Source organism: Mustelus asterias, unplaced genomic scaffold (assembly GCF_964213995.1).
Source record: "Mustelus asterias unplaced genomic scaffold, sMusAst1.hap1.1 HAP1_SCAFFOLD_85, whole genome shotgun sequence".
NCBI classification, from domain to species: Eukaryota; Metazoa; Chordata; class Chondrichthyes; order Carcharhiniformes; family Triakidae; genus Mustelus; species Mustelus asterias.
The window spans coordinates 501,223-525,331 of record NW_027590139.1 but is presented as its reverse complement, the minus strand read 5'-3'; the positions used below and the strand labels follow the sequence as shown (position 1 = coordinate 525,331).

General features: G+C 46.4%; 2 protein-coding genes across 2 annotated transcripts in view; both read left to right on the top strand.

The window, feature by feature from the left end:
- Nucleotides 1–24,109, top strand: part of LOC144483946 (uncharacterized) — an 89,282-nt gene that overhangs the window by 60,611 nt on the left and 4,562 nt on the right. The window contains exons 6-8 of the mRNA XM_078202505.1: nucleotides 15,296–15,538; nucleotides 16,538–16,636; nucleotides 16,945–17,767. Of these exons, the coding sequence (XP_078058631.1) occupies nucleotides 15,296–15,538; nucleotides 16,538–16,636; nucleotides 16,945–17,767 (1,165 nt within the window). The remainder of the gene's footprint in view (nucleotides 1–15,295; nucleotides 15,539–16,537; nucleotides 16,637–16,944; nucleotides 17,768–24,109) is intronic.
- Nucleotides 2,435–5,082, top strand: LOC144483962 (uncharacterized). Its single transcript, XM_078202534.1, has 2 exons — nucleotides 2,435–2,556; nucleotides 3,018–5,082. Exon 2 carries the CDS (start codon nucleotides 3,370–3,372, stop codon nucleotides 4,210–4,212), a length of 843 nt encoding a protein of 280 aa, XP_078058660.1. The 5' UTR covers nucleotides 2,435–2,556; nucleotides 3,018–3,369; the 3' UTR covers nucleotides 4,213–5,082.

The following is a 24,109-nucleotide window of genomic DNA, read 5'->3' as shown; positions in this document are numbered from 1 at the left end:
TTTGTGCAGTGAGAGCAGCTGAAGGGTCTCTCCTCAGAGTGAATGCGCTGGTGAATCATCAGATCCGCAGCACTTTTGAAGCCACGCCCACAGTCAGAGCATTTAAAAGGTCTCTCATTGCTGTGAGTGACTTTGTGTGTTGTCAGACCAGATGACTGAGTGAATCCCTTCCCACACACAGAGCAAGTGAATGGCCTCTTCCCAGTGTGAACCCGCTGGTGTACCCGCAGATTGGATGAGGTTTTGAACCTCTTTGTGCAGTGAGAGCAGCTGAACGGTCTCTCCTCAGTGTGAATGCGCTGGTGAATCATCAGATCCGCAGCACTTTTGAAGCCGCGCCCACAGTCAGAGCATTTAAAGGGTCTCTCATTGCTGTGAGTGACTTTGTGATTCTGTAAGTGGGATGACTGAGTGAATCCCTTTCCACACGCAGAGCAGGTGAATGGTCTCTCCCCAGTGTGAACTCGCTGGTGTGTCTGCAGGTGGGATGACCGATTGAATCCCTTCCCACACACAGAGCAGGTGAACAGTCCCTCTGCAGTGTGAAAGCGTTTGTGGGACATCAGTTCACCAGAGCTTTTGAAGCCTCTCCCACAGTCAGGGCATTTAAAGGGTCTCTCCTGGGTGTGAGTGACTTTGTGTTTCAGCAGGCTGGATAACTGAGTGAATCCCTTCCCACACACAGAGCAGGTGAACGGTCTCTCCCCAGTGTGAACTCGCTGGTGTTGCCGCAGGTTGGATGATGTTCTGAATGTCTTTGTGCAGTGAGAGCAGCTGAACGGTCTCTCCTCAGTGTGAATGCGCTCGTGCTCTCTCAGATCCGCAGCACGTTTGAAGCCGCTTCCACAGTCAGAGCATTTAAAGGGTCTCTCATTGCTGTGAGTGACTTTGTGTCTGAGCAGGTGGGATAACTGAATGTATCCCTTCCCACACTCAGAGCAGGTAAATGGCCTCTCCCCGGTGTGACTGCGTCGATGGATTTCCAGGTCACAGGGGGCTCTGTATCTCTTCCCACAGTCCCCACATTTCCACGGTTTCTTCATGGTGCAGGTGTCCTTGTGACTCTCCAGGTTAAACAATCAGTTAAATCTCACACAGAACTTGGGTACAGTCTCTCCCCGCTGTGAATGCTGCTATGTATTTTCAGGCTGTGTAACTGGTTAAAGCTCTTTCCACACTCAGTGCACTGGAACACTGTCCCTCGGGAGTATCTGTATCTTGCTGCTTTTCCAGTCACATTGATATTAAAGACCTGTTTTCGCAGACAGAACAGAGAAACATTTCTCCTTCCAGATTCAAAGTCTGATAATATTCAGGTCCGATGAATTGAGTGAGGGTGTCAGATGCTGATGTGATGTTTGTTTCAAGATTTTGGTCTGTTAATCCTCACCTTCTCATATCCTGTAAAAATTCATCAATGTCAGCACAGGATAGAAATTCAGAACAGACAATTCTAGTTTCTATGGAACATTCTTTCCTCTCTCATTCCCCAAAAGCTGTAAATCTCCATCCCACACACTCTCCCTCCATTCTCACTCTGCTGTATCTAATATTCATCCTCCCAGTTCTCCTGAAGGTGCTGATTGAGGCTGATTGACAGATCCATGCTCACTGCTTCCTGTCCTGGATAGTCATGATAGACAATACACATCTTTTTAGCCTGTCTTGATGCTCTCTCCACTCACATTGTTTCGTTTCTTAAAGACTTGATTAGTTGTAAGTATTCGCATTCCTACCATTATTCATGTAAATTGAGTCTGTGTCTTTATAAGCTCTATTTGTGAACAGAATTCCCACTCACCTGAAGAAGGGGCTAAGAGCTCCGAAAGCTTGTGTGGCTTTTGCTACCAAATAAACCTGTTGGACTTTAACCTGGTGTTGTTAAACTTATCCTGCCCTGGACACAGAGAGCTGGAAATCTCCATGCAGGCTGCCAGACAGATATATGTCTATCTGACTGGACTAACAATGTGTGGAATGGACAGACTGGACTCACTTCCTTTCCCTTCAGTTGCTGCAAGTCCCCAATTTCCCCCAGAATGAGAAAAGAAATGGAAAGGGGGAGAAAAGAAAGTGTTTTACTCACAGAGGTTGGCGACAGGAGGAAGTTTCCACTCCCCCAAGGTCAGGGGGTGGGATCTCCGCCGCGCGGACCCGGGAGCCCCGCCCCCACCCATAGTTCCCCTCCCCCTGCACCTCCTCCAGCCAAGGTTTCCAGGCAACCGGCTGGCGGCTCCGGACAGAGCGAGAAGCCGCTCGGTGATCTCCCCTTCCCCCCGGCCCCTGACTGCGCATGTCCAAGGGAGAGGGGAAGCTGCGCATGTGCGGTGGAGTGCCCACCCCCTGACCTGTCTGCTGAGGTGTTGACCAATGGGGGAGTTGGAGGACCTGAAGGACTCTGGTCCTCCAGCCAATCAGAGCTCCCCCATTGTCTGAATGCGGAAGTGGACAATGAGCTTGTTCAGCTGCTCATTCCTGCCCAGCAAAGCTGCTGCTCTCGGTCTGAATGAAGATTGAGCTTCAGACAGGCTCAAACTTCTCCAGTCATCAACATCTGTGAGTAAAACACTTTCTTTTCTCTCCCTTTCCATTTCTTTTCTCATTCTGGAGTAATTTTTAACTTCCAGGTCACCACTCGCTGCCTAAATGCAGATCTTCCTCACATTCTTCATGTATCTGTATCCAGGTAATACAGTGTATTACACACATCATCAGCCTGCTTTATGTCCAAATGTAAAACTTTAATGTGACTGTCAGCTTGAAGATTTTCAGCTCTCTGCGTCCAGGACAGGAAGCAGTGAGCATGGATCTGTCAATCAGCCTCAATCAGCAACGACAGGAGAATTGAGAGGGTGAATATTAGATACAGCAGAGTGAGAATGGAGGGAGTGTGTGGGATGGAGACTTACAGCTTTTGAAGAATAAGAGAGGAAAGAATATTCCATAGAAACTAGAATTGTCTGATCTGAATTTCTATCCTGTATTGAAATGATGAATTTTGTTAACTCCTTTTACAGGATATCAGAAGGTGAGGATTTTATAGACAGAAATCTCGAATCAAACATCACGTCAACATCTGACAAACTCACTCAATTCATCAGGACCTGAATGCTATCGGCCTTTGAACCCAGAAGAAGAAATGTTTCTCTGTTCTGCCTGGTGTAGCAGTCTTTAAACATCAGTGTGACTGGAACAGGACTGACACACACACAATCAACTAAGATTTTCCCGTGCATTGACTGTGGAAAGAGCTTCACAGTTACACAGCTGTAAACAATATTGTACCATCACAGCAGGGCACCATAATATCGTTCCGTGTGAGACTTCAACTGATGGTCAAACCTGGAGCAACACAAGGATACCTGCACCATGGAGAAACCGTGGAAATGTGGGGACTGTGGGAAGGGTTGCAAAACCCCCTCTGAGCTGCAAACCCATCGACGTATTCACACTGGAGAGAAGCCGTACACCTGTTCTGTGTGTGGGAAGGGATTCACTCGGTTATATCATCTGCAGCGACATCGACTGGTTCACACTGGAGAAAGAGCGTTCATCTGCTTTGAGTGTGGGAACGGATTCGCTCATTTACCCGATCTGCAGAGACACCAGCGCGTTCACACTGGAGAGAGACCATTCATCTGCTTGGTATGTGGGAAAGGATTTATGCAGTTATCCAACCTGTCGAAACACAAAGTCACTCACAGCAATGAGAGACCCTTTAAATGCTCTGACTGTGGAAGTGGTTTCAAAAGCTCTCGGGAACTGATGATCCACCAGCGCATTCACACTGGGGAGAGACCGTTCAGCTGCTCTCACTGCACAAAGACATTTAGAACGTTATCTCATCTGCGGGAGCACCAGCGAATTCACACCAGGGAGAGACCGTTCACCTGCTCTGTGTGTGGGAAGGCATTCACTCATTCATCCAGCCTGCTGAGTCACAATCTCACTCATACCCAGGAGAGACCCTTTAAATGCTCTGACTGTGGAAGTAGGTTCAAACGTTCTGGGGATCTGATGATCCACCAGCGCATTCACACTGAGGAGAGACGATTCAGCTGCTCTCACTGCACAAAGAAATTTAGAACGTCATCCAACCTGCAGGAACACCAGCGAGTTCACACTGGGGAGAGACCGTTCACCTGCTGTGTGTGTGGGAAGGGATTCACTCAGTCATCCAGCCTGCGGAGACACCAGCGAGTTCACAAGTGATGACAGGGGTTGGATTCTGCTGGTATTGCTGCTGTTGATCACATCCAGGACTGAACCATGTTCATTCTGACAGTTGGTGAAGTGGGAGGGTCGAAGGATTTCTTTTTGCTGGATTGGCCGGTCTCACAACTTTTCTTCCAGTGGGCTGATGCTCTTTGAGCCTGGGAGAGCACATTTCCACTGAAATGATCCACTAAAGCTGATGAAGGACATTTATTTTATCCTGGATAGTAAATAGTGTTTTTCCTACCACTACAGTGAGATCTGAAATAAAGACAGAAAGAACTGGAAAAATGCAGCAGCTCTGGCAGCATCTGTGGAGAGAGAAACAGAGTTAACATTTCACACTACTGGATGGGAGTCAATCTAGTAAACCTCCTCTGAACTGCTTCCATGGTATTTATAAAATGGGGCAGCACGGTGGCACAGTGGTTAGCACTGCTGCCTCACAGCGCCACGGACCCAGGTTCAATTCCTGGGTCCCTGGTCCGATTCACTATCTGTGTGGAGTTTGGACATTCTCCCCGTGTCTGCGTGGGTTTCCTGCGGGTGCTCCGGTTTCCTCCCACGGTCCAAAGATGTGCGGGTTAGGTTGATTGGCCATGCTAAAATTGACCCTTGTGTGAGGGGGATTAGCAGGGTAAATGTGTGGGGTTATGGGAATAGGGCCTGGGTGGGATGGTGTTTGGTACAGACTCAATGGGCAGAACGGCCTCCGTCTGTGCTGCAGGGATTCTACGATCCTTTGTTTAATTGGAGACAAAACTGCACCCAGTGTTCAAGATGCAGTTTCAGCAACGCCCTGTATAACTGAAGCAGAACATCTTTACTTCTGTGTTCAATTTCTCTCAGAATAAAGGACAGCATTCCATTTGTGAGAACTTTGATTTATTTGAACTAAGATTTATGAGGTTCTCTTGTTTACAATAACTCCATAACTGTCAATCACACCAGGTTCCAGTGACTTAACCATGTGGCTGGAAAGAATACTTTAAACGGTGAATTCAGGAAGTTTATTAACCATTAGAAATGTCACAAGTCAGAAAGATAAAAAAGCAAAGTATCAATTAACAGTAAAAGGAGAAAGTTTAGCTTTAACAATTGAACATATGAACTTCTGAAAGGTTATGGGGAGAAGCAGGAACATGGGGATGAGAAGCATATCAGCCATGAACGAATGACGGAGCAGACTCGATGGGCCGAATGGCCTCATTCTGCTCCTATATCTTATGAACAGACTTCTCTCCATCCTTGTCAGACCAGGACATGAAGTGATGGCTCTGAAAACATGGATAACTTGTAAAATCAACAGCTCCCAACACCTCTCTGTAGGGCACAGTGGTTTGCGCTGCTGCCTCACAGCGCCAGGGACCTGGGTTTGACTCCCAGCTTGGGTCACAGTATGCACATTCTCCCCGTGTCTGTGTGGGTTTCCTCCGGGTGCTCTGGTTTCCTCCCACAGCCCGAAAGACCTGCTGGTTAGGTGCACTGGCCGTGCTAAATTCTCCCTCAGTGTACCCAAACAGGCGCCTGAGTGTGGCGACTCGGGGATTTTCAGAGTAACTTCATTGCAATGTTAATGTAAGCCAACTTGTGACACTAATAAATGAAGTTCCTGGGAAAATCCCCGAGTCACCGAACTCTGGCATCTGTTCGGGTACACTGAGGGAGAATTTAGCATGGTCAATGCGCCTAACCAGCACATCTTTCGGACTGTGGGAGGAAACCAGAGCTCCCGGAAGAAAACCCGGCAGACACGGGAACAACGTGCAAAGTCCACAGAGTCACCCAAGCCGGGAATCAAACCCAGGTCCCTGGCACTGTGAGGCAGCAGTGCTAACCAGTGTGCCACCGGGCCACCCTAACAAGTCTTGTTATGTTTTTTCTATTCTGTTGGCATCAGAAGGCAATATCTTATAATTCCCACACATTTTAACCATTCTTATTATGTTTATAATTCTAAACGTTATAAACTTTTGTATTCAAATTTACATTTCCAGCCGAACATCTGTATTAATGAATCATTTATTCTTTAATTGTCTCTCAATTCAGGCTGTCCATTTAACTAATCTCCTGATTTACAATTGTGGAAACTTCAGTCCACAAATAAGGTAGTCAAATGTGTTGTTAAAAGCAGGATGTTCTTTATATAAATAAATAACAAAGGTTAAAAATCATTGGCAAACTAAAGGAAACAGGAGCATTGGAACCAGCCTGGACTTGCAGACTGAAACCCCGCCCAAAGACCGCACGTGCTCAGAAGGGAGAAAGGTTGAGAAGAACACTCTGTAACACTTCTCCTCTCCTTAAATTTCAATCCCCCATCAGGACAGAAATACAACAAAGTAATGTCTTTAACAATACGGAAGTCTGTCAGGAGCTTTGTGGTTGCATTGCGACCTGTACAATACCACTGGTAAATCTTGTAATGGTGTTTCTGGAATGGGAGGTGAAGAGGTAGTTTGAGAATCTGTACATGAACATTCCTCTTCCACTCCCACAGCAGAGTCAACTGGCAAAGCTGGAACCATTTCCTGGTGAACATCCACAGCAGCATGACCCTCTGCCATGTTCTCAGTAATGGTTGCTGACTCTGAAACTGTTCCTGACTCGGGGTCACACCGCAAGCGAATATGGTCTTGGTGTCTGCGAACAACTCTTCCGTTTTACAGTCTCACCACCCAAGATACTGGACCACTTTGGTTTAAAATTATTCCCGGTAACCACCTTTGGTTACTCCCAAAGTTTCTGATATAAACCTGATCACCCGGTTTGAACTGCCTCTCTTTGGCGCGGTAGTCGTGTCCCTCCTTCTGCTTCTCTTGTCTCCTGCTCACTTTTGCTCTGAGATCTGGGTGAAGCAGATCCAGATGAGACTTCGACCTTCTACCTAAAAATTCCACAGGAGAGAGTCTGGTTGTGGATTGTGGTGTGATGCGAAACTGGAACAAAAATCTTGAGAGCTTGTTCTTAAAGTATCGCTTGCCATTCTCTTCAATCCCTCCTTCAGAGTTTGAACAGCTCTTTCTGAGAGACCATTTGTAGCCAGATGAAATGGTGCAGTACGCACATGGCGTAGACCATTCCTTTACAGGAATTCCTGAAACACCTCACTTGTAAACAGAGTGTCGTTATCTGAAACAAGCCAATCTGGTAACCCAGGGCTTGTGAAAATTTGACAGAGCTTCTCTATTGTCACAGGAGCTGGATATTACTCATGATCTGTGCTTCCAACCATTTTGAATGCACATTTACAACGAGCAAACACATGTGATTCATGAAAGGCCCCTCAAAGGCCACATTTAGTCTGGACCACGGCCTATCAGGCCACTCCCAAGGATGAAGTGGTAATGTACCCAGTGTGTTGTGCCTGATTCAATCGACAAACAGTTTATTGAGCTAGGCCAGCGGGGAGAAGCCACAGGGGCTGACCATGTGTAACTCCACCCAACAAAGAATATCATCAATTCTTATCCAGTTACTCAGTCCATCCCGGCTGGACACAATCCAATCAGAATGGTGATAGATTACATACATTATAGGTTCATTAAAATTAGTATCTGGGCATTATGGGGCTTTGTGATCATCTCATGGACAAGTGCCCCCATCATGATGCTTTCCCGACCCCCCTTGGGGGGGTCTTTCTTGGGCTTTCTTTGTACATAGACTCCCTTAGTTAGAAATGGGGCGATTAAAAGTTCTCATGGACGTCAGCACCCTTCCTTTGTTTTAATCTAATGACCACATGGTCTGGGAACATTTCTATTTAATAACCTCTCTTTTTAAACTCTTCTTCAGTATCCAATTCCAGAATTTTCCTTTTCTTTGTGTTACTTGCGTCAGGAATAAATCTTTGGACCTGACAGGAAGTTTAACCCAAGATCAATCCAACACAGGATTGGTCAGAATCATTTCACATGTGTCAAATTTTAAATAACCATTACAAATTAAAACTCTCATTCTCACATGGGTGAATTGTATTCGGATTAAAATTCCCACATGTTTAGTAAAATATCCTGGAATCCTGTCTCTGGCCAGTAAATATGGCTCCAGGTTCATAACTTCTGAACAAAAAAAGTTTTATTGATCACACTTCCTTTTTTAAAAATCTGTTTGATTTAAATCACAGACAGAAAACCTGAAAGCTTGAAGCATTCAACCCACAAATATCATCCACACACAAACAGAGAAACATAGCATGTGCTTTACAACAACAATAACCAAAATTAATTCCTTAAGCGTTCTTGTGATCCTGTTTTTCAACTTCCAAAAATGCCTTTAATTAAAGACTCAAGGTAAGGTTAATTCTCCAGAAAGATAAACCTTAACAAATGTAGCCCAAAACAATGATAAAACACATCTACAAACATCCACATAAAACAAACAAAACACACAGATTCTCACAGCTCGTAAATTTCAAACAATGAATCCTCAGCATTCTCTCTCGCAGCGATAGCTTCTTAAAGCGACAGAGCACTACAAACTCACAACTCCTTGATTGAAATAAGATCCAAGATCCTTCATTATAACTTAACCTTTTTTAAGCCAACTTCCAAGGACTGATTTTAGAGGCAACATCTTTGTTGATTTAAAATCCCAAACACGTTACACCCAAACACAGGCAAAATCTTTGTTCTTTATCTGGGGATAAAATTCTCAGTTATTCCAAATTCCTCCAGGCTGTGCTTAATATTTCCCCATTTAACTTATTCCCAGAAATCCTCAATTATAAACTAAAATAGACACGAGTTTCCGGGCAGTCACAGGAATATGGTCAAGATAGTCCAGTCCCACAATGCCTCACATTCAATCTGCAGTCCTTCAGTTATAACAGAATATGTGGCTGTATGTAGCTGCCTTGGCCATGGTCAACCCCAACCCCAAGGGTGCCTTCTTGAACTGCTGCAATGCCTGAGGTGTACGTACATCCACAGTGCTGTTAGGAAGGGAGTTCCATAGAAACATAGAAAAACTACAGCACAATACCTGCCCTTCAGCCCACAAAGTCGTGCCGAACATGTCCCTACCTTAGCGATTACTAGGCTTACCTATAACCCTCTATCTTACTAAGTTCCATGTACTTATCTAAAAGTCTCTTAAAAGACCCTCTCGAATCCGCCTCCACCACCCACCACCCTCTGAGTGAAAAACTTACCCCTGACATCTCCTCTGTACCTAGTCCCCAGCACCTTAAACCTGTGTCCTCTTGTGGCAACCATTTCAGCCCTGGGAAAAAGTCTCTGACTATCCACTCGATCAATACCTCTCAACATCTTATACACCTCTATCAGGTCACCCCTCATCCTTTGTCTCTCCAAGGAGAAAAGACTGAGCTCACTCAACCAATCCTCATAAGGCATGTTCCCCAACCCAGGCAACATCCTTGTAAATCTCCTCTGCACCCTTTCTATGGCTTCCACATCCTTCTGTAATGAGGCGACCAGAACTGAGCACAGTACTCCAAGTGTGGTCTGACCAGGGTCTTATACAGCTGCAACATTATTTCACGACTCCTAAGCTCAATTCCTCGATTGATGAAGGCCAGTACACCATCCGCCTTCTTAACCACAGCCTCAACCTGCACAGCTGCTTTGAGCGTCCTATGAACTCGGACCCCAAGATCCTTCTGATCTTCCTCTCTGCCAAGAGTCCTACCATTAATATTATATTCCGCCATCCTATTTGACCTGCCAATATGAACTACCTCACACTTATCTGGGTTGAACTCCATCTGCCACTTCTCCACCCAGTCTTGCATCCTATCAATGTCTCGCTGCAACTTCTGACATCCCTCCACACCATCCACAACACCTCCAAACTTTGTGTCATCAGCAAACTTACCAACCCATCCCTCCACTTCCTCATCCAGGTCATTTATAAAAATCACGAAGAGTAAGGTTCCCAGAACAGATCCCTGGGGCACTCCACTGGTGACCGACCTCCCTGCAGAATATGACCCGTCTATAACCACTCTTTGCCTTCTGTGGGCAAGCCAGTTCTGGATCCACAAAGCAATGTCCCCTTGGATCCCATGCCCCCTCACTTTCTCAATAAGCCTTGCATGGGGCACCTTATCAAGTTTCCAGTTACTGAGAGAGACAAGAGATGAAATTTCTGGGCCTCTCACAAAAATCTTTGTTTCTTCATTGGACACAGGTGAGGTCCCAGAGGATTTGAGGATAGCAAATGTGGTCCCGTTATTTAAGAAGGGTAGCAAGGATAACCCGGGTAATTATAGGCCAGTGAACTTGACGTCCGTGGCAGGGTAATTGTTGGAGAAGATTCTTAGAGATAGGATCTATACACATTTAGAACTGAATAATCTCATTAGCGATAGACAACATGGTTTTGTACAAGGGAGGTCATGCCTCACAAATTTGGTTGCGTTTTTTGAGGAGGTGACAAAAATGATTGTCGAGGGAACTTAATCCAGATAAATGCGAAGTGATGCATTTTGGTAGATCTAATGCAGGGGGGAGCTATACAATAAATGGCAGAACCATCAGGAGTATAGACACACAAGAGGGATCTGGGTGCGCAAGTCCACGATCCTTAAGGGTGGCAACACAGGTGGAAAGGGGGGTGAAGAAGGCATATGGCATGCTTGCCTTTATTGGGGCATAGAGTATAAAAGTTGGCATATGATGTTGCAGTTATATAGAACGTTGGTTAGGCCACATTTGGAATACTGCGTCCAGTTCTGGTCGTCACACTACCAGAAGGACGACGTGGAGGCTTTGGAGAGAGTACAGAAAAGATTTACCAGGATGTTGCCTGGTATGGAGGGTATTCGCTATGAGGAGAGATTGAGTAAACTAGGGTTGTTCTCCCTGGAAAGACGGAGGTTGAGGGCAACCTAATAGAAGTTTACAAAATTATGAAGGGCATAGATAGGGTGAACAGTTGGAAGCTTATTCCCAGGTCAGAAATGACAAACACAAGGGGTCACAAGTTCAAGGTAAGGGGGGCAAGGTTCAATACAGATATGCAGGGGACGTATTTTACACAGAGGGTGGTGGGGGCCTGGAGTGCACTACCAAGCAAGGTGGTTGAGGCAGACACGCTAGGATCATTTAAAACTTATCTAGATAGCCACATGAACAGACTGGGAATAGAGGATACAAACGGATGGTCTAGTTAGGAACACATGATCAGCCCAGGCTTGGAGGGCCGAAGGGCCTGTTCCTGTGCTGTATTGTTCTTTGTTCTTTAAAATAGACACATGAGTTTCCGGGCAGTCACAGGAATGTGGTCAAGATAGTCCAGTCCCACAATGCCTCACATTCAATCTGCAGTCCTTCAATTATAACAGAATATGTGGCTGTATGTAGCTGCCTTGGCCATGGTCAACCCCAACCCCAAGGGTGCCTTCTTGAACTGCTGCAATGCCTGAGGTGTACGTACACCCACAGTGCTGTTAGGAAGGGACTTCCAGCTACATATTCCAGACTTTCACTGGACTGTAGGTGGATATCAGATTGATATATTCCATTCAACCACACCCAAGTTGAGTTATTCCAATTCCTTTATTGTCCAGGACAATATATTCACAATATCTTTAAAACAGAAATTAAACAATCCCATTTGATTTCAGGTATTAACATATTCTGTTAGTTTGTTCTTTATTGTCGATGTCAGGCTGGGCTTGTTCCTCTTGGAGAAAAGGAGGTTGAGGGGAGATTTGATAGAGGTGGACAAGATTCTGACAGGTTTAGATAAGGTGGACAAAGAAAAGCTGTTCCCATTAGCTGATGGGACAAGGACGAGGGGGGCACACAGATTTATGGTTTTGGGTCAGAGATGCAAGGGGAGGAGTGGGGGAGGAGTGGGGGGGGGGGTAGTGGCGGGGAGGGGGAGGGGGGAGGGGGGGGTGGGGGGGAGATGTGAGGAAGAATATTTTGATGCAGCGAATGGTAATGACCTGAAACTCGCTGCCTACGAGGGTGGAGGAAGTGGAGACAATAAACAATTAAAAAGGAAATTGGATGGGCATTTGGGATGTTCCAAACAGAACGAAGAACAAAGAAAATTACAGCACAGAAACAAGCCCTTTGGCCCTCCAAGCCTGCAACCATGCTGCCCGTCTGAACTAAAACCCCCTACCTTTCCGGGGACCATATCCCTCTATTCCTATGCTACTCATATATTTGTCAAGACACATCTTAAAAGTCACTGTCGTATCTGCTTCCACTACCTTCCCTGGCAACGGGTTCCAGGCACCCACCACCCTCTGTGTAAAAAACCTGCCTTGTACATCTCCTTTAAACCTTGCCCCTCACACCTTAAACCTATGCCCCTCGTAATTGACTCTTCCAACCTGGGAAAAAGCTTCAGATTATCCACTCTGTCCATGCCTCTCATAATCTTGTAGACTTCTATCAGGTCGCCCCCCTCAACCTCTGTCATTCCAGTGAGAACAAACCAAGTTTCTCCAACCTCTCCTCATAGCTAATGCCCTCCACACCAGACAACATCCTGATAAATATTTTCCGTACCCTCTCCAAAGCCTCCACATCCTTCTGGTAGTGTGGAGACCAGAATTGAACACTAGATTGCGGTCTAACTAAGGTTCTATAAAGCTGCAACATGACTTACCAATTTTTAAACTCAATGCCCCGGCCGATGAAGGCAAGCATGCCGTATGCCTTCTTGACGACCTTCTCCACCTGCATTGCCACTTTCAATGACCTGTGTACCTGTACACCCAGATCCCTCTGCCTATCAATACTCTTGAGGGCTCTGCCAATAACTGTATATTTCCCATCCGTATTAGACCTTCCAAAATGCATTACCTCACATTTGTCCGGATTAAACTTCATCTGCCATCTCTCCGCCCAAGTCTCCAACTGCCCTATATCCTGCTGTATCCTCTGCCGGTCCCCATCGCTATCCACAATTCCACCAACCTTTGTGTCGTCCACAAACTTACCAATCAAACCAGTTACATTTTCCTCCAAATCATTTATATATATTACAAACAGCAAGAGTCCCAGCACTGATCGCTGAGGAATGTCACTTGTCACAGCCCTCCATTCAGAAATGTACCTTTGCACTGCCAACCTCTGTTTTCTTCTGACGAAATATCTCTAAACTTCCTAACACCTTGTCACTCTGTGATCCTTGTGACATTTGAAACCAGGTATTCGCAAAAAGACTCAAAGAGCATCAGCCCACTGGAGGCTGAGACCGGCCAGTCCAGCAGAAAGCAACCCTCTGACCCTTCCCATTGACCAACTGTGAGAATGAACAAAATGCAGTCCTGGATGCAACTGAGAGCAGAAACAATAACAGCAGAATCCAACCCCTGGAATCACTCGTGAACTTGCTGGTGTCTCAGCAGCTGGGATGAAACGCTGAAACCCTTCCCACACTGAGGGCAGGTGAACGGCCTCTCCCCAGTGTGAACTCGCTGGTGTCTCTGCAGGCTGGATAACTGAGTGAATCCCTTCCCATTCTGAGAGCAGGTGAACGGTCTCTCCCCAGTGTGAAAGTCAAACACCAGGTTAAAGACCAACAGGTTTATCTGGTTCACCCGCACTGCGCATGCTTCAGGTCCCGCCCCTCATTCACTCCGATTGGTTGGAGGACCAGCCGCTCCCGCTCGGTCCTCCAGCCCCGCCCTCTCGTCCTATTGGTCCGGAGCTGCCGTCAATCAGTGCCCGGGCATTGTGATGTGGAGCATGCGCAGTGTCATTGCTGTCCTTGGCGCTTGTTTGTCCCGGAGAAGCGGAGTCAGCGTTAGGCGGTGGCTGGGAGGATTTGGAAACACTTTGTGGATCCGCAAACCCTTCAGAATCATTGTCAGCTCCCTGGTTTGCAGCTGCGGGGCTTCTCCCTCCCGGGAACAGGCCCAGGTTAACGGCCCCATCCTGGCTCAGCCACTGGAGGATGGTTCACATCAGAGGATGGGGGAGGGGGACAATAAATAAGAGGTTACACTTTGGCCTCAAATCAATGAGGACTCTGATCTCTGGGAAGGAAGGAAACCCTGGGAGGTGGGCGGGGAGGATTCACAAACACCCGCTGGAGGCCCCAACACCCCCAATAAGACCCATTGGTTTTATTGTCAGTCTGCAGACAGGAGCTGGAGAACTGAATCCAGTAAGAAGTTTAACAACACCAGGGTAAAGTCCAACAGGTTTATTTGGTAGCAAATACCATTAGCTACCATTAGGTGTTTGCTACCAAATAAACCTGTTGGACTTTAACCTGGTGTTGTTAAAACTCTTACTGTGTTCACCCCAGTCCAACGCCGGCATCTCCACATCAGAACTGAACCCAGACAGAGGAGAGGGAGGGAGCAAACTGGGAGTGGAGAAAATAAATGGTGAGATGGGTTTGGATTTAAACCTAGGGAGGAGGGAGAGTTTGTGGGACAGGAATTTATTGATTTGGGGAACAAGAGAGGAAGAAATGTTCCAGAGAATTAGAATTGCCTGTTCAGAATTTCTATCTGGACTGACAGTGATTAATTTTATAAACTCCTTTTACAGGTGAGGTGAAGAAACATCACATCAAAATCAGACAGAGTCTCGATTCACTTGGACTTAAATATCCTCAGACTTTGAACGTGGAAGGAGAAATGTTTGTCTTCTGTCTGGAGGAGAAGATTTCAAACATCAGTGTGACTGAAAAAGCACCAAGATCCGCGCACACCCGAGTGAGAGTGTTTCAGTGAGTTGACTGTGGAAAGAGCTTTATCCAGTTACGCAGCCTTAAAAAACATCACACCATTCACAGCAAGGAGAAACTGTACACGTGTTCTGTGTGTGGATGAGGCTTCAACTGATCGTTTAACCTGGAGAAACATAAGGACACCAGCACCATGGAGAAACCGTGGAAATGTGGGGACTGTGGGAAAGGATTCAGTTACCCTTCCCTGCTGGAAAACCATCGGCGCAGTCACACTGGGGAGAGACCGTTCACCTGTTCTGTCTGTGGGGAGGGATTCATTCAGTCATCTGGCCTTTGGTCTCACCAGAGAATTCACACTGAGGAAAAGCCATTCACCTGCACCTCCTGTGGGAAGAGGTTCAGGCATTCTTCAGCACTCACTGTGCACCAATGCACTCACCGGGGAGAGACCATTCATCTGCTCCGTGTGTGGGAAGGAATTCACTCAGTCATTCCACCTACTGTCACACCAGCGAGTTCATACTGGGGAGAGGCCGTTCACCTGCTCCGACTGTGGGAAGGGATTCACTCAGTTATCCAGCCTGCAGAGACACCAGCGAGTTCACACTGGCGAGAGGCCGTTTACCTGCCCTCTGTGTGGGAAGGGTTTCAGCGTTTCATCCCGGCTGCTGAGACACCAGCAAGTTCACGAGTGATTCCAGGGGTTGGAATACTATTATTATTATTACACACTATTATTAATTATTACTATTATTACACACCATTCACAGCAAGGAGAAACTGTACACGTGTTCTGTGTGTGGATGAGGCTTCAACTGATCGTTTAACCTGGAGAAACATAAGGACACCAGCACCATGGAGAAACCGTGGAAATGTGGGGACTGTGGGAAAGGATTCAGTTACCCTTCCCTGCTGAAACCGTGGAAATGTGGGGACTGTGGGAAAGGATTCAGTTACCCTTCCCTGCTGTTATTGTTTCTGCTCTCAGTGGCATCCAGGACTGCATTTTGTTCATTCTCACAGTTGGTCAATGGGAAGGGTCAGAGGGTTTCTTTGTGCTGGACTGGCCGGTCTCAGTCTCCAGTGGGCTGATGTTCTTTGAGTCTTTTTGCGAATACCTGGTTTCAAATGTCACAAGGATCACAGAGTGACAGGGTGTTAGGAAGTTTAGAGATATTTTGTCAGAAGAAAAGAGAGGTTGGCAGTGCAAAGGTACATTTCTGAATGGAGCGCTGTGACAAGTGACATTCCTCAGCGATCAGTGCTGGGACTTTTGCTGTTTGTAATATATATAAATGATTTGGAGGAAAATGTAACTGGTTTGATTGGCAAGTTTGTGGACGACACAAAGGTGGGTGGAATTGCGGATAGCGATGGGGACCGGCAGAGGATACAGCAGGATATGGATCATTTGGAGACTTGGGCGGAGAGATGGCAGATGAAGTTTAATCCGGACAAATGTGAGGTAATGCATTTTGGAAGGTCTAATACAGATGGGAAATATACAGTTATTGGCAGAACCCTTAAGAGTATTGATAGGCAGAAGGATCTGGGTGTACAGGTACACAGGTCATTGAAAGTGGCAATGCAGGTGGAGAAGGTCGTCAAGAAGGCATACGGCATGCTTGCCTTCATCGGCCGGGGCATTGAGATTCCAATCCCCATCTTACCTGGAAATGCATTGCTGCAGTCACACTGGGGAAAAACCATTCACCTGCTCCGACTGTGGGAAGGGATTCACTCAGTTAACTAACTTGCTGAGACACCAGCAAGTTCACAGTGGGAAGAGGCCAATGACCTCCTCTGAGTGTGGGATTAAACGCCAGCGAGTTCAGACCGGGGAGAAGCCATTCATTTGCTCCGAGTGTGGGAAGAGATTCTCAAGGTCACCTAACCTGCTAGCACACCAGCGAGTTCACACTGAGGACAGACCTTTTAAATGCCCTGACTGTGGGAAGTGCTTTAAAAGTGCTGGGGAACTCATGTCCCATCAACGTGTTCACACTGACGAGAGACCTTTCAGATGCTCTCACTGCGGGAGTGGGTTCAGACATCCTCTGCCCTAACTAAACACCAGCGCACTCACACTGATGAGAGACCTTTCAGATGCTCTCAGTGTGGAACTACATTCAGGCAATCAAGTAACCTGTCTGTACACCAGCGCACTCACACTGGGGAGAGGCCATTCTCCTGCTCTCAATGTGGGAAGAGATTCACTCACTCATCTAGTCTGCAGAGACACCAGCGAGTTCACACTCACGAGAAACCTTACATCTGCTCCAAATGTGGGAAGGGATTCAGTCAGTCCACCAACTTGCTGACACACCAGCAAGTTCACACTACTGAGAGACCATTTAAATGCCCAGAATGTGGGAAGTGCTATAAAAGTTCTGCAAAGCTGCTGTGCCATCAACGTATTCACACTGATGAGACACCGTTCAGGTGCTCTCACTGTGGGACTGGATTCAAGACATCGCCTGTCCTCACATCACATCAGCGCACGCATACTGAGGACAGACCTTTTAAATGCGCAGAATGTGGGAAATGCTTTAAAAGTTCAGGGGAACTGGTACGTCATCAACGTGTTCACACTGAGGAGAGACCTTTTAAATGTCCAGACTGTGGGAAGGGCTTTAAAATTTCCAGCAATCTGGTGTCCCATCAACGCGTTCACACTGGGGAGAGACCTTTCAGGTGCTCTGATTGTGGGACTGCATTCAGAGAATTATGTCATCTCACTGTACACCAGCGCACTCACACTGGGGAGAGGCCGTTCACCTGCTCAGAATGTGGAAAGGGATTCTCTCATTCATTCAACTTGCTGATACACCAGCGTGTTCACACTGGGGAGAGGCCATACATCTGCTCTGTGTGTGGGAAGCGATTCGCTCATTCATCCAATCTGCTGACACACCAGCGAGTTCACAAGTGAGCGGATTTTGCCATCAATTACATCCAGAAATGAACCATATTTATTGGGCTCTGTTTCTGCTGATGTTAATAAACTCTTTCTCAGGGCGGCATGGTAACAGTTGTTGGCACTGCTGCTTCACGGCGCTAGGGACCCGAGTTCAATTCCAGCCCTGGAATGCCGGATGACTGCGTGGGTTTCCTCCCACAGTCTAAAGGTTTGTGGGTCAGGTTGATTGGCCATGCTAAGTGGCTCCTCATTGTCAGGGGGATTAGCAGGGCAAATACATGGAGTTACGGGGATAGGGCCTGGATGGGATTGTTATCAGTGTATGCTCAATGGGCCAAATGGCCTCCTTCTGCACTTAGGTATTCTAGATTTGTGTTAAACATCAAAGAACAAAGAAAATTACAGCACAGGAACAGGCCCTTCGGCCCTCCAAGCCTGCACTGACCATGCTGCCTGACTTAACTAAAACCCCCTACCCTTCCGGGGACCATAATCTGTCTATTCCCATCCTATTCAGGGACTTGTCAAGATGGCCCTTAAAAGTCACTACCGTATCCGCTTCCACTATACCCCTGGCAACGTGTTCCAGGCACCCACTACTCTCTGCGTAACAAATTTGCCTCGTACATCTCCTTTAAACCTTGCCCCTCTCACCTTAAACCTATGCCCCCTCGTAATTGACTCTTCCACCCTGGGAAAAAGCTTCTGACTATCCACTCTGTCCATGCCTCTCATAATCTTGTAGACTTCTATCAGGTCTCCCCTTAACCTCCGTCGCTCCAGTGAGAACAAACCAAGTTTCTCCAACCCACGGGTCTATCCGAGCACCCAAATACTTCTCGGTTTCGCCTGGGGGGATATAATGCCCTCCATACCAGGCAACATCCTGGTAAATCTTTTCTATACCCTCTCCAAAGCCTCCACATCCTTCTGGTAGCGTGGCGACCAGAATTGAACACTATATTCCAAGTGCGGCCTAACTAAGGTTCTATAAAGCTGCAACATGACTTGCCAATTTTTAAACTCAATACCCCGGCCGATGAAGGCAAGCATGCCGTATGCCTTCTTGACTACCTTCTCCACCTGCATTGCCACTTTCAGTGGCCTGTGTACCTGTACACCCAGATCCCTCTGCCTATCAATACTCTGCAGGGTTCTGCCATTTGCTGTATATTTCCTGTCTGTATTCGACCTTCCAAAATGCATTACCTCACATTTGTCCGGATTAAACTTCATCTGCCATTTCTCCGCCCAAGTCTCCAACTGATCTATATCCTGCTGTATCCTCTGATGGTCCTCATCGCTATCCGCAAATCCACCAACCTTTGTGTCGTCCGCAAACTTACTAATCAATCCAGTTACATTTTCCTCTAAATCATTTATATATATTACAAACAGCAAAGGTCCCAGCACTGATCCCTGAGGAACACCACTTGTCACAGCCCTCCATTCAGAAACACACCCTTCCACTGCTACCCTCTGTCTTCTTTGACCGAGCCAGTTTTGTATCCACCTTGCTAGCTCACCTCTGATCCCATGCGACTTCACTTTCTGCACCAGTCTGCCATGAGGGACCTTGTCAAAGGCCTTACTGAAGTCCATGTAGACACCATCCACTGCCCTACCCTCATCAATCATCTTCATCACTTCCTCGAAAAACTCGATCAAGTTCGAAAAATATTCACATCGTGAATATTTTTAATAACTCTAATACAAGTCAGTTCCTTTTGAAGGGCTCTCCCCTGTTTCCTCCATCCTCACCTCCAACAGTGAGGAGCTCATGGAAGTACTTTGTCACTAAGATTGACATAATCCAATCAGCTGTCTCTGTTGCTTTGCTCCATTCCATTAGCCCAATGGGCCAAACTGTCTCTAAATATCCCTCTTGTCTGAGCCCGAACTCCCACTTTTCTCCATCCAGTCTCCACACACACCAGTGGGTTCATACGTATAGTACCAGAAGATTGGAGGTTAGCGAATGTTGTCCCATTGTTTAAGAAGGGGAACAGAGACTTCCCCGGGAATTATAGACCGGTGAGTCTCACTTCTGTTGTCGGCAAGATGTTGGAAAAAATTATAAGGGATATGATTTATAGTTATTTGGAGAGTAATGAATTGATAGGTGATAGTCAGCATGGTTTTGTGGCAGGTAGGTCGTGCCTTACTAACCTTATTGAGTTTTTTGAGAAAGTGACCAAGGAGGTGGATGGGGGCAAGGCAGTGGACGTGGTATATATGGATTTTAGTAAGGCGTTTGATAAGGTTCACCATGGTAGGCTTCTGCAGAAAATGCAGATGTATGGGATTGGGGGTGATCTAGGAAATTGGATCAGGAATTGGCTAGCGGATAGGAAACAGAGGGTGGTGGTTGATAGTAAATATTCATCATGGAGTGCGGTTACAAGTGGTGTACCTCAGGGATCTGTTTTGGGGCCACTGCTGTTTGTAATATTTATTAATGATCTGGATGAGGGTATAGTTGGGTGGATTAGCAAATTTGCTGATGACACCAAAGTCGGTGGTGTGGTAGACAGTGAGGAAGGGTGTCGTAGTTTGCAGGAAGACTTAGACAGGTTGCAAAGTTGGGCCGAGAGGTGGCGGATGGAGTTTAATGCGGAGAAGTGTGAGGTAATTCACTTTGGTAGGAATAACAGATGTGTTGAGTATAGGGCTAACGGGAGGACTTTGAATAGTGTGGAGGAGCAGAGGGATCTAGGTGTATGTGTGCATAGATCCCTGAAAGTTGGGAATCAAGTAGATAAGGTTGTTAAGAAGGCATATGGTGTCTTGGCGTTTATTGGTAGGGGGATTGAATTTAGGAGTCGTAGCGTTATGTTGCAACTGTACACAACTCTGGTGCGGCCGCACTTGGAGTACTGTGTGCAGTTCTGGTCCCCACATTACAGGAAGGATGTGGAGGCTTTGGAGAGGGTGCAGAGGAGGTTTACCAGGATGTTGCCTGGTATGGAGGGGAGATCCTATGAGGAGAGGCTGAGGGATTTGGGATTGTTTTCGCTGGAAAGGCGGCGGCTAAGAGGGGATCTTATTGAAACATATAAGATGATTAGAGGTTTAGATAGGGTGGATAGTGATAGCCTTTTTCCTCTGATGGAGAAATCCAGCACGAGGGGGCATGGCTTTAAATTGAGGGGGGGTAGTTATAGAACCGATGTCAGGGGTAGGTTCTTTACCCAGAGGGTGGTGAGGGATTGGAATGCCCTGCCAGCATCAGTAGTAAATGCGCCTAGTTTGGGGGCGTTTAAGAGATCCGTAGATAGGTTCATGGACGAAAAGAAATTGGTTTAGGTTGGAGGGTCACAGTTTTTTTTTTTTTTTTAACTGGTCGGTGCAACATCGTGGGCCGAAGGGCCTGTTCTGCGCTGTAATGTTCTATGTTCTATGTTCTATACTGCAGAGAGAGGATTTAAATGCTGAGACTGTGACAGGAGCTTTAAAAACCCACATTCACTGATGGTTCACCAGTGCATTCAGTCCGTTCCACTCCACTCATCTGCTCTCAGTGCAGGGAGAGGTTCAAGCAATTGTCCATCCTGCAGCAACAGCAGAGAGTTCACACCAGGGAGAGGTCATTCACCTGCTCCATGTGTGGGAAGCAATTCACTGATTCATTCGTTTTGTTAACACACCAGTGAGTTCACACTGATGGAATGTGTTTCAAATGTCTGGATTGTGGGAAATGTTTTAAAATTTCTATGAATCTGATGTGCTATCAGCAGGTTCACACTGACAGCAGACCATCCAGAGTCTCTCACTCTGGGACTGGGTTCAGCTGGTCATGTGAACTCAGTGTCCACCAGTGCACTCACTCTGGGAGAGGCTGTTCACTTGCTCCATGTTTAGCAAGAGATTTACTCAGTCATCCCACTTCACTGCACATCAACTTGTTCACACTGATAAGGAACTTTTTCAAACTTCTGACTGTGAGCAGAGATTTAAATGCAAAATGTATCTGCTGATACACAAACACATTCACAGGCTGTTCACCTGCTCCATGTGAGAAGAGATTCATTTGGTTACCTCACATTCTGACACACCAGCAAGTTCATAAGTTACTACAGGGGCTGGATTCTGCTGTTATTGCTGCTGCTGTGAATCACATTCAGGACTGGACTATGTTCATTCTGATATTTGGAGTTTGTTTCTGATTATGTTAATAATCCTGTAACTGGACTGGAGTTTAATATTCCAAATAAATGTGAAATAAAACAGTGATATTTGAATACATCGTTGCAGATGTTCGTCTTTCCCAGCTGAATGTTTAACATTGACTGGCTGGAGCTCAGAAGGGGCAATCTGGGGGAGGTTCATACAGCAGGAACAGAACTGCAGTCTGTTCCTGCCATAGGGTTACACTGAGAGGGACAAACAGCACTTTGGACTTTCTCATCTCTCTTCACTGACAGCAAAGTGGGTTAATCCTGAGGTGTGTAAGAAATGTGTCCCAACTGCTCTTTTCTAAAATCCAGAGCTCCTAAACATGGAACAGAAGGCTCTTTTATAACTATGTTTCGAGTCAGGTGAACAATTGTGAAAGAAAATCAAAATATTACAGATGCTGGAAATCGGAAATAAAAACAAAGCTAGAAAAACTCAGCAGGTTTGGTAGCATCTCTGCAGAAACAGAGCTAATGTTTTCAAACTGAAGAGTCATATTGGACTGGAAACATTGACTCTGTTTCTGTCTTTACAAATACCGTCACACAGCTGCCGTGAGTTTGCAAAAATTTGGAACAACGGTGAAGGCTGGAAACATGCTGTCAAATCAAAGATTAGTGTGAAACTGGGACGTGTTCCTGACTGAAAGTGAAACAGCAGGTTTAAATTCCCAGACTGACAAATGATTGTGGTAATTACACTGTGCACACTCTTTCAAGGAAGGTGTTAATTAATTTAAAATAAGCCTGTTTAAATATATTTTCATAGAAAATAGGAACAGGAGTAAGCCATTCTCGGCCAGGCCAGTCATTCTGATCATGGACCACAAAAGATGTATTTGTATTTGACAACATCATGTGGCAATGGCGGTGCCATTATCCAGCATGCACCGAGAGGGTGACGATACCCTATCTTCAATACAGGAGATCATTGCGCAGGCTCAGTGCCTCTCTGACTGGAGCATGCGCAGTGCGGTGTAGGCAGTGGTCGGATGGGGTGGTGTCGGAGCAGCAGGGAGACCAGAAACTGATTGTAGACATCGGGTGAGTGAGGTTAAATGGAGCCTGAGAGTCAAAAAGGAGGACTCATAAACACCCGGTATAGGAAGCGGAGCTTTCATAAACATCGGATATTAGCTTCAAACCACAAATAAGACGCCCGAGGCCCTGCCTGACCGATTTTGCAGCCTCCATCTTTCGAGAACAATGGGCAGCGTGACCGCCATATTTATAGGGGGCAATGGACAGCAGGGCGGTGGCCATCTTTATAGGGGGCAATGGGCAACAGGGCGCATATGCAGCCGCCACCTCTATTGGAGGCAGTGGGCATTGATTCCAGAAGTTAGTTCCTGGCCTCCAGAATTGGTCTCTTTTTCATTAAGCCACAGAAACATTGAATTATTACACTACAGAAAATGACTAACCCGTCATGCATTTGCTGGTTCTCTACAAGGAAATCAGCTCATCCCACTACCCTGTCTTTTCACTAACAAGACCAACAGAAAATATTTCCCATCCCCAAAACGGGCGGCACGGTAGCACAGTGGTTAGCACTGCTGTTTCACAGCTCCAGGGACCTGGGTTCGATTCCTGGCTTGGGTCACTGTCTGTGCGGAGTTTGCACATTCTCCTCGTGTCTGTGTGGGTTTCCTCCGGGTGTTCTGGTTTCCTTCCACAGTCCAAAGATGTGCCGGTTAGGTTGATTGGCTATGCTAAAAAAAAATTGCCCGAGTGTCCTGGGATGTGTGGATTAGCGGGTAAAATATGTAGGGATATGGGGGTAGGGCCTGGGTGGGATTGTGGTTCGTGCAGACTCGATGGGCCGAATGGCATCTTTCTGCACTGTAGGGTTTCTCTGAAATTACCTGTGGAGAAGATTATGTTTTATCTTCTTGAACAGCTGCAGTCCATGTCGTGAAGGTGCTCCCCTTTAGGTCAAGAGTTACAGGCTATTCACCCAGTGATGATGAAGGGACAGTGATACATCTCCAAATCAATAATTACAATGTGTATTTATACAGCATCTTTCATGTACTGGAGTTTCTCAGGTGTGTTATAAAGCAACATTTGACATAGAGTCATGTGAGCAGACATGAGGGTGGATGGGTAAAGGCTTGGTTAAAGAGGTAGTTTTAATGAGTATCTTAAAGGGGGGGGGGAAGGATGA

Bases quoted from the DNA above. Each gene is read 5' to 3' on its own strand.
- LOC144483962 (XM_078202534.1), top strand. From the start codon at position 3,370: ATGGAGAAACCGTGGAAATGTGGGGACTGTGGGAAGGGTTGCAAAACC.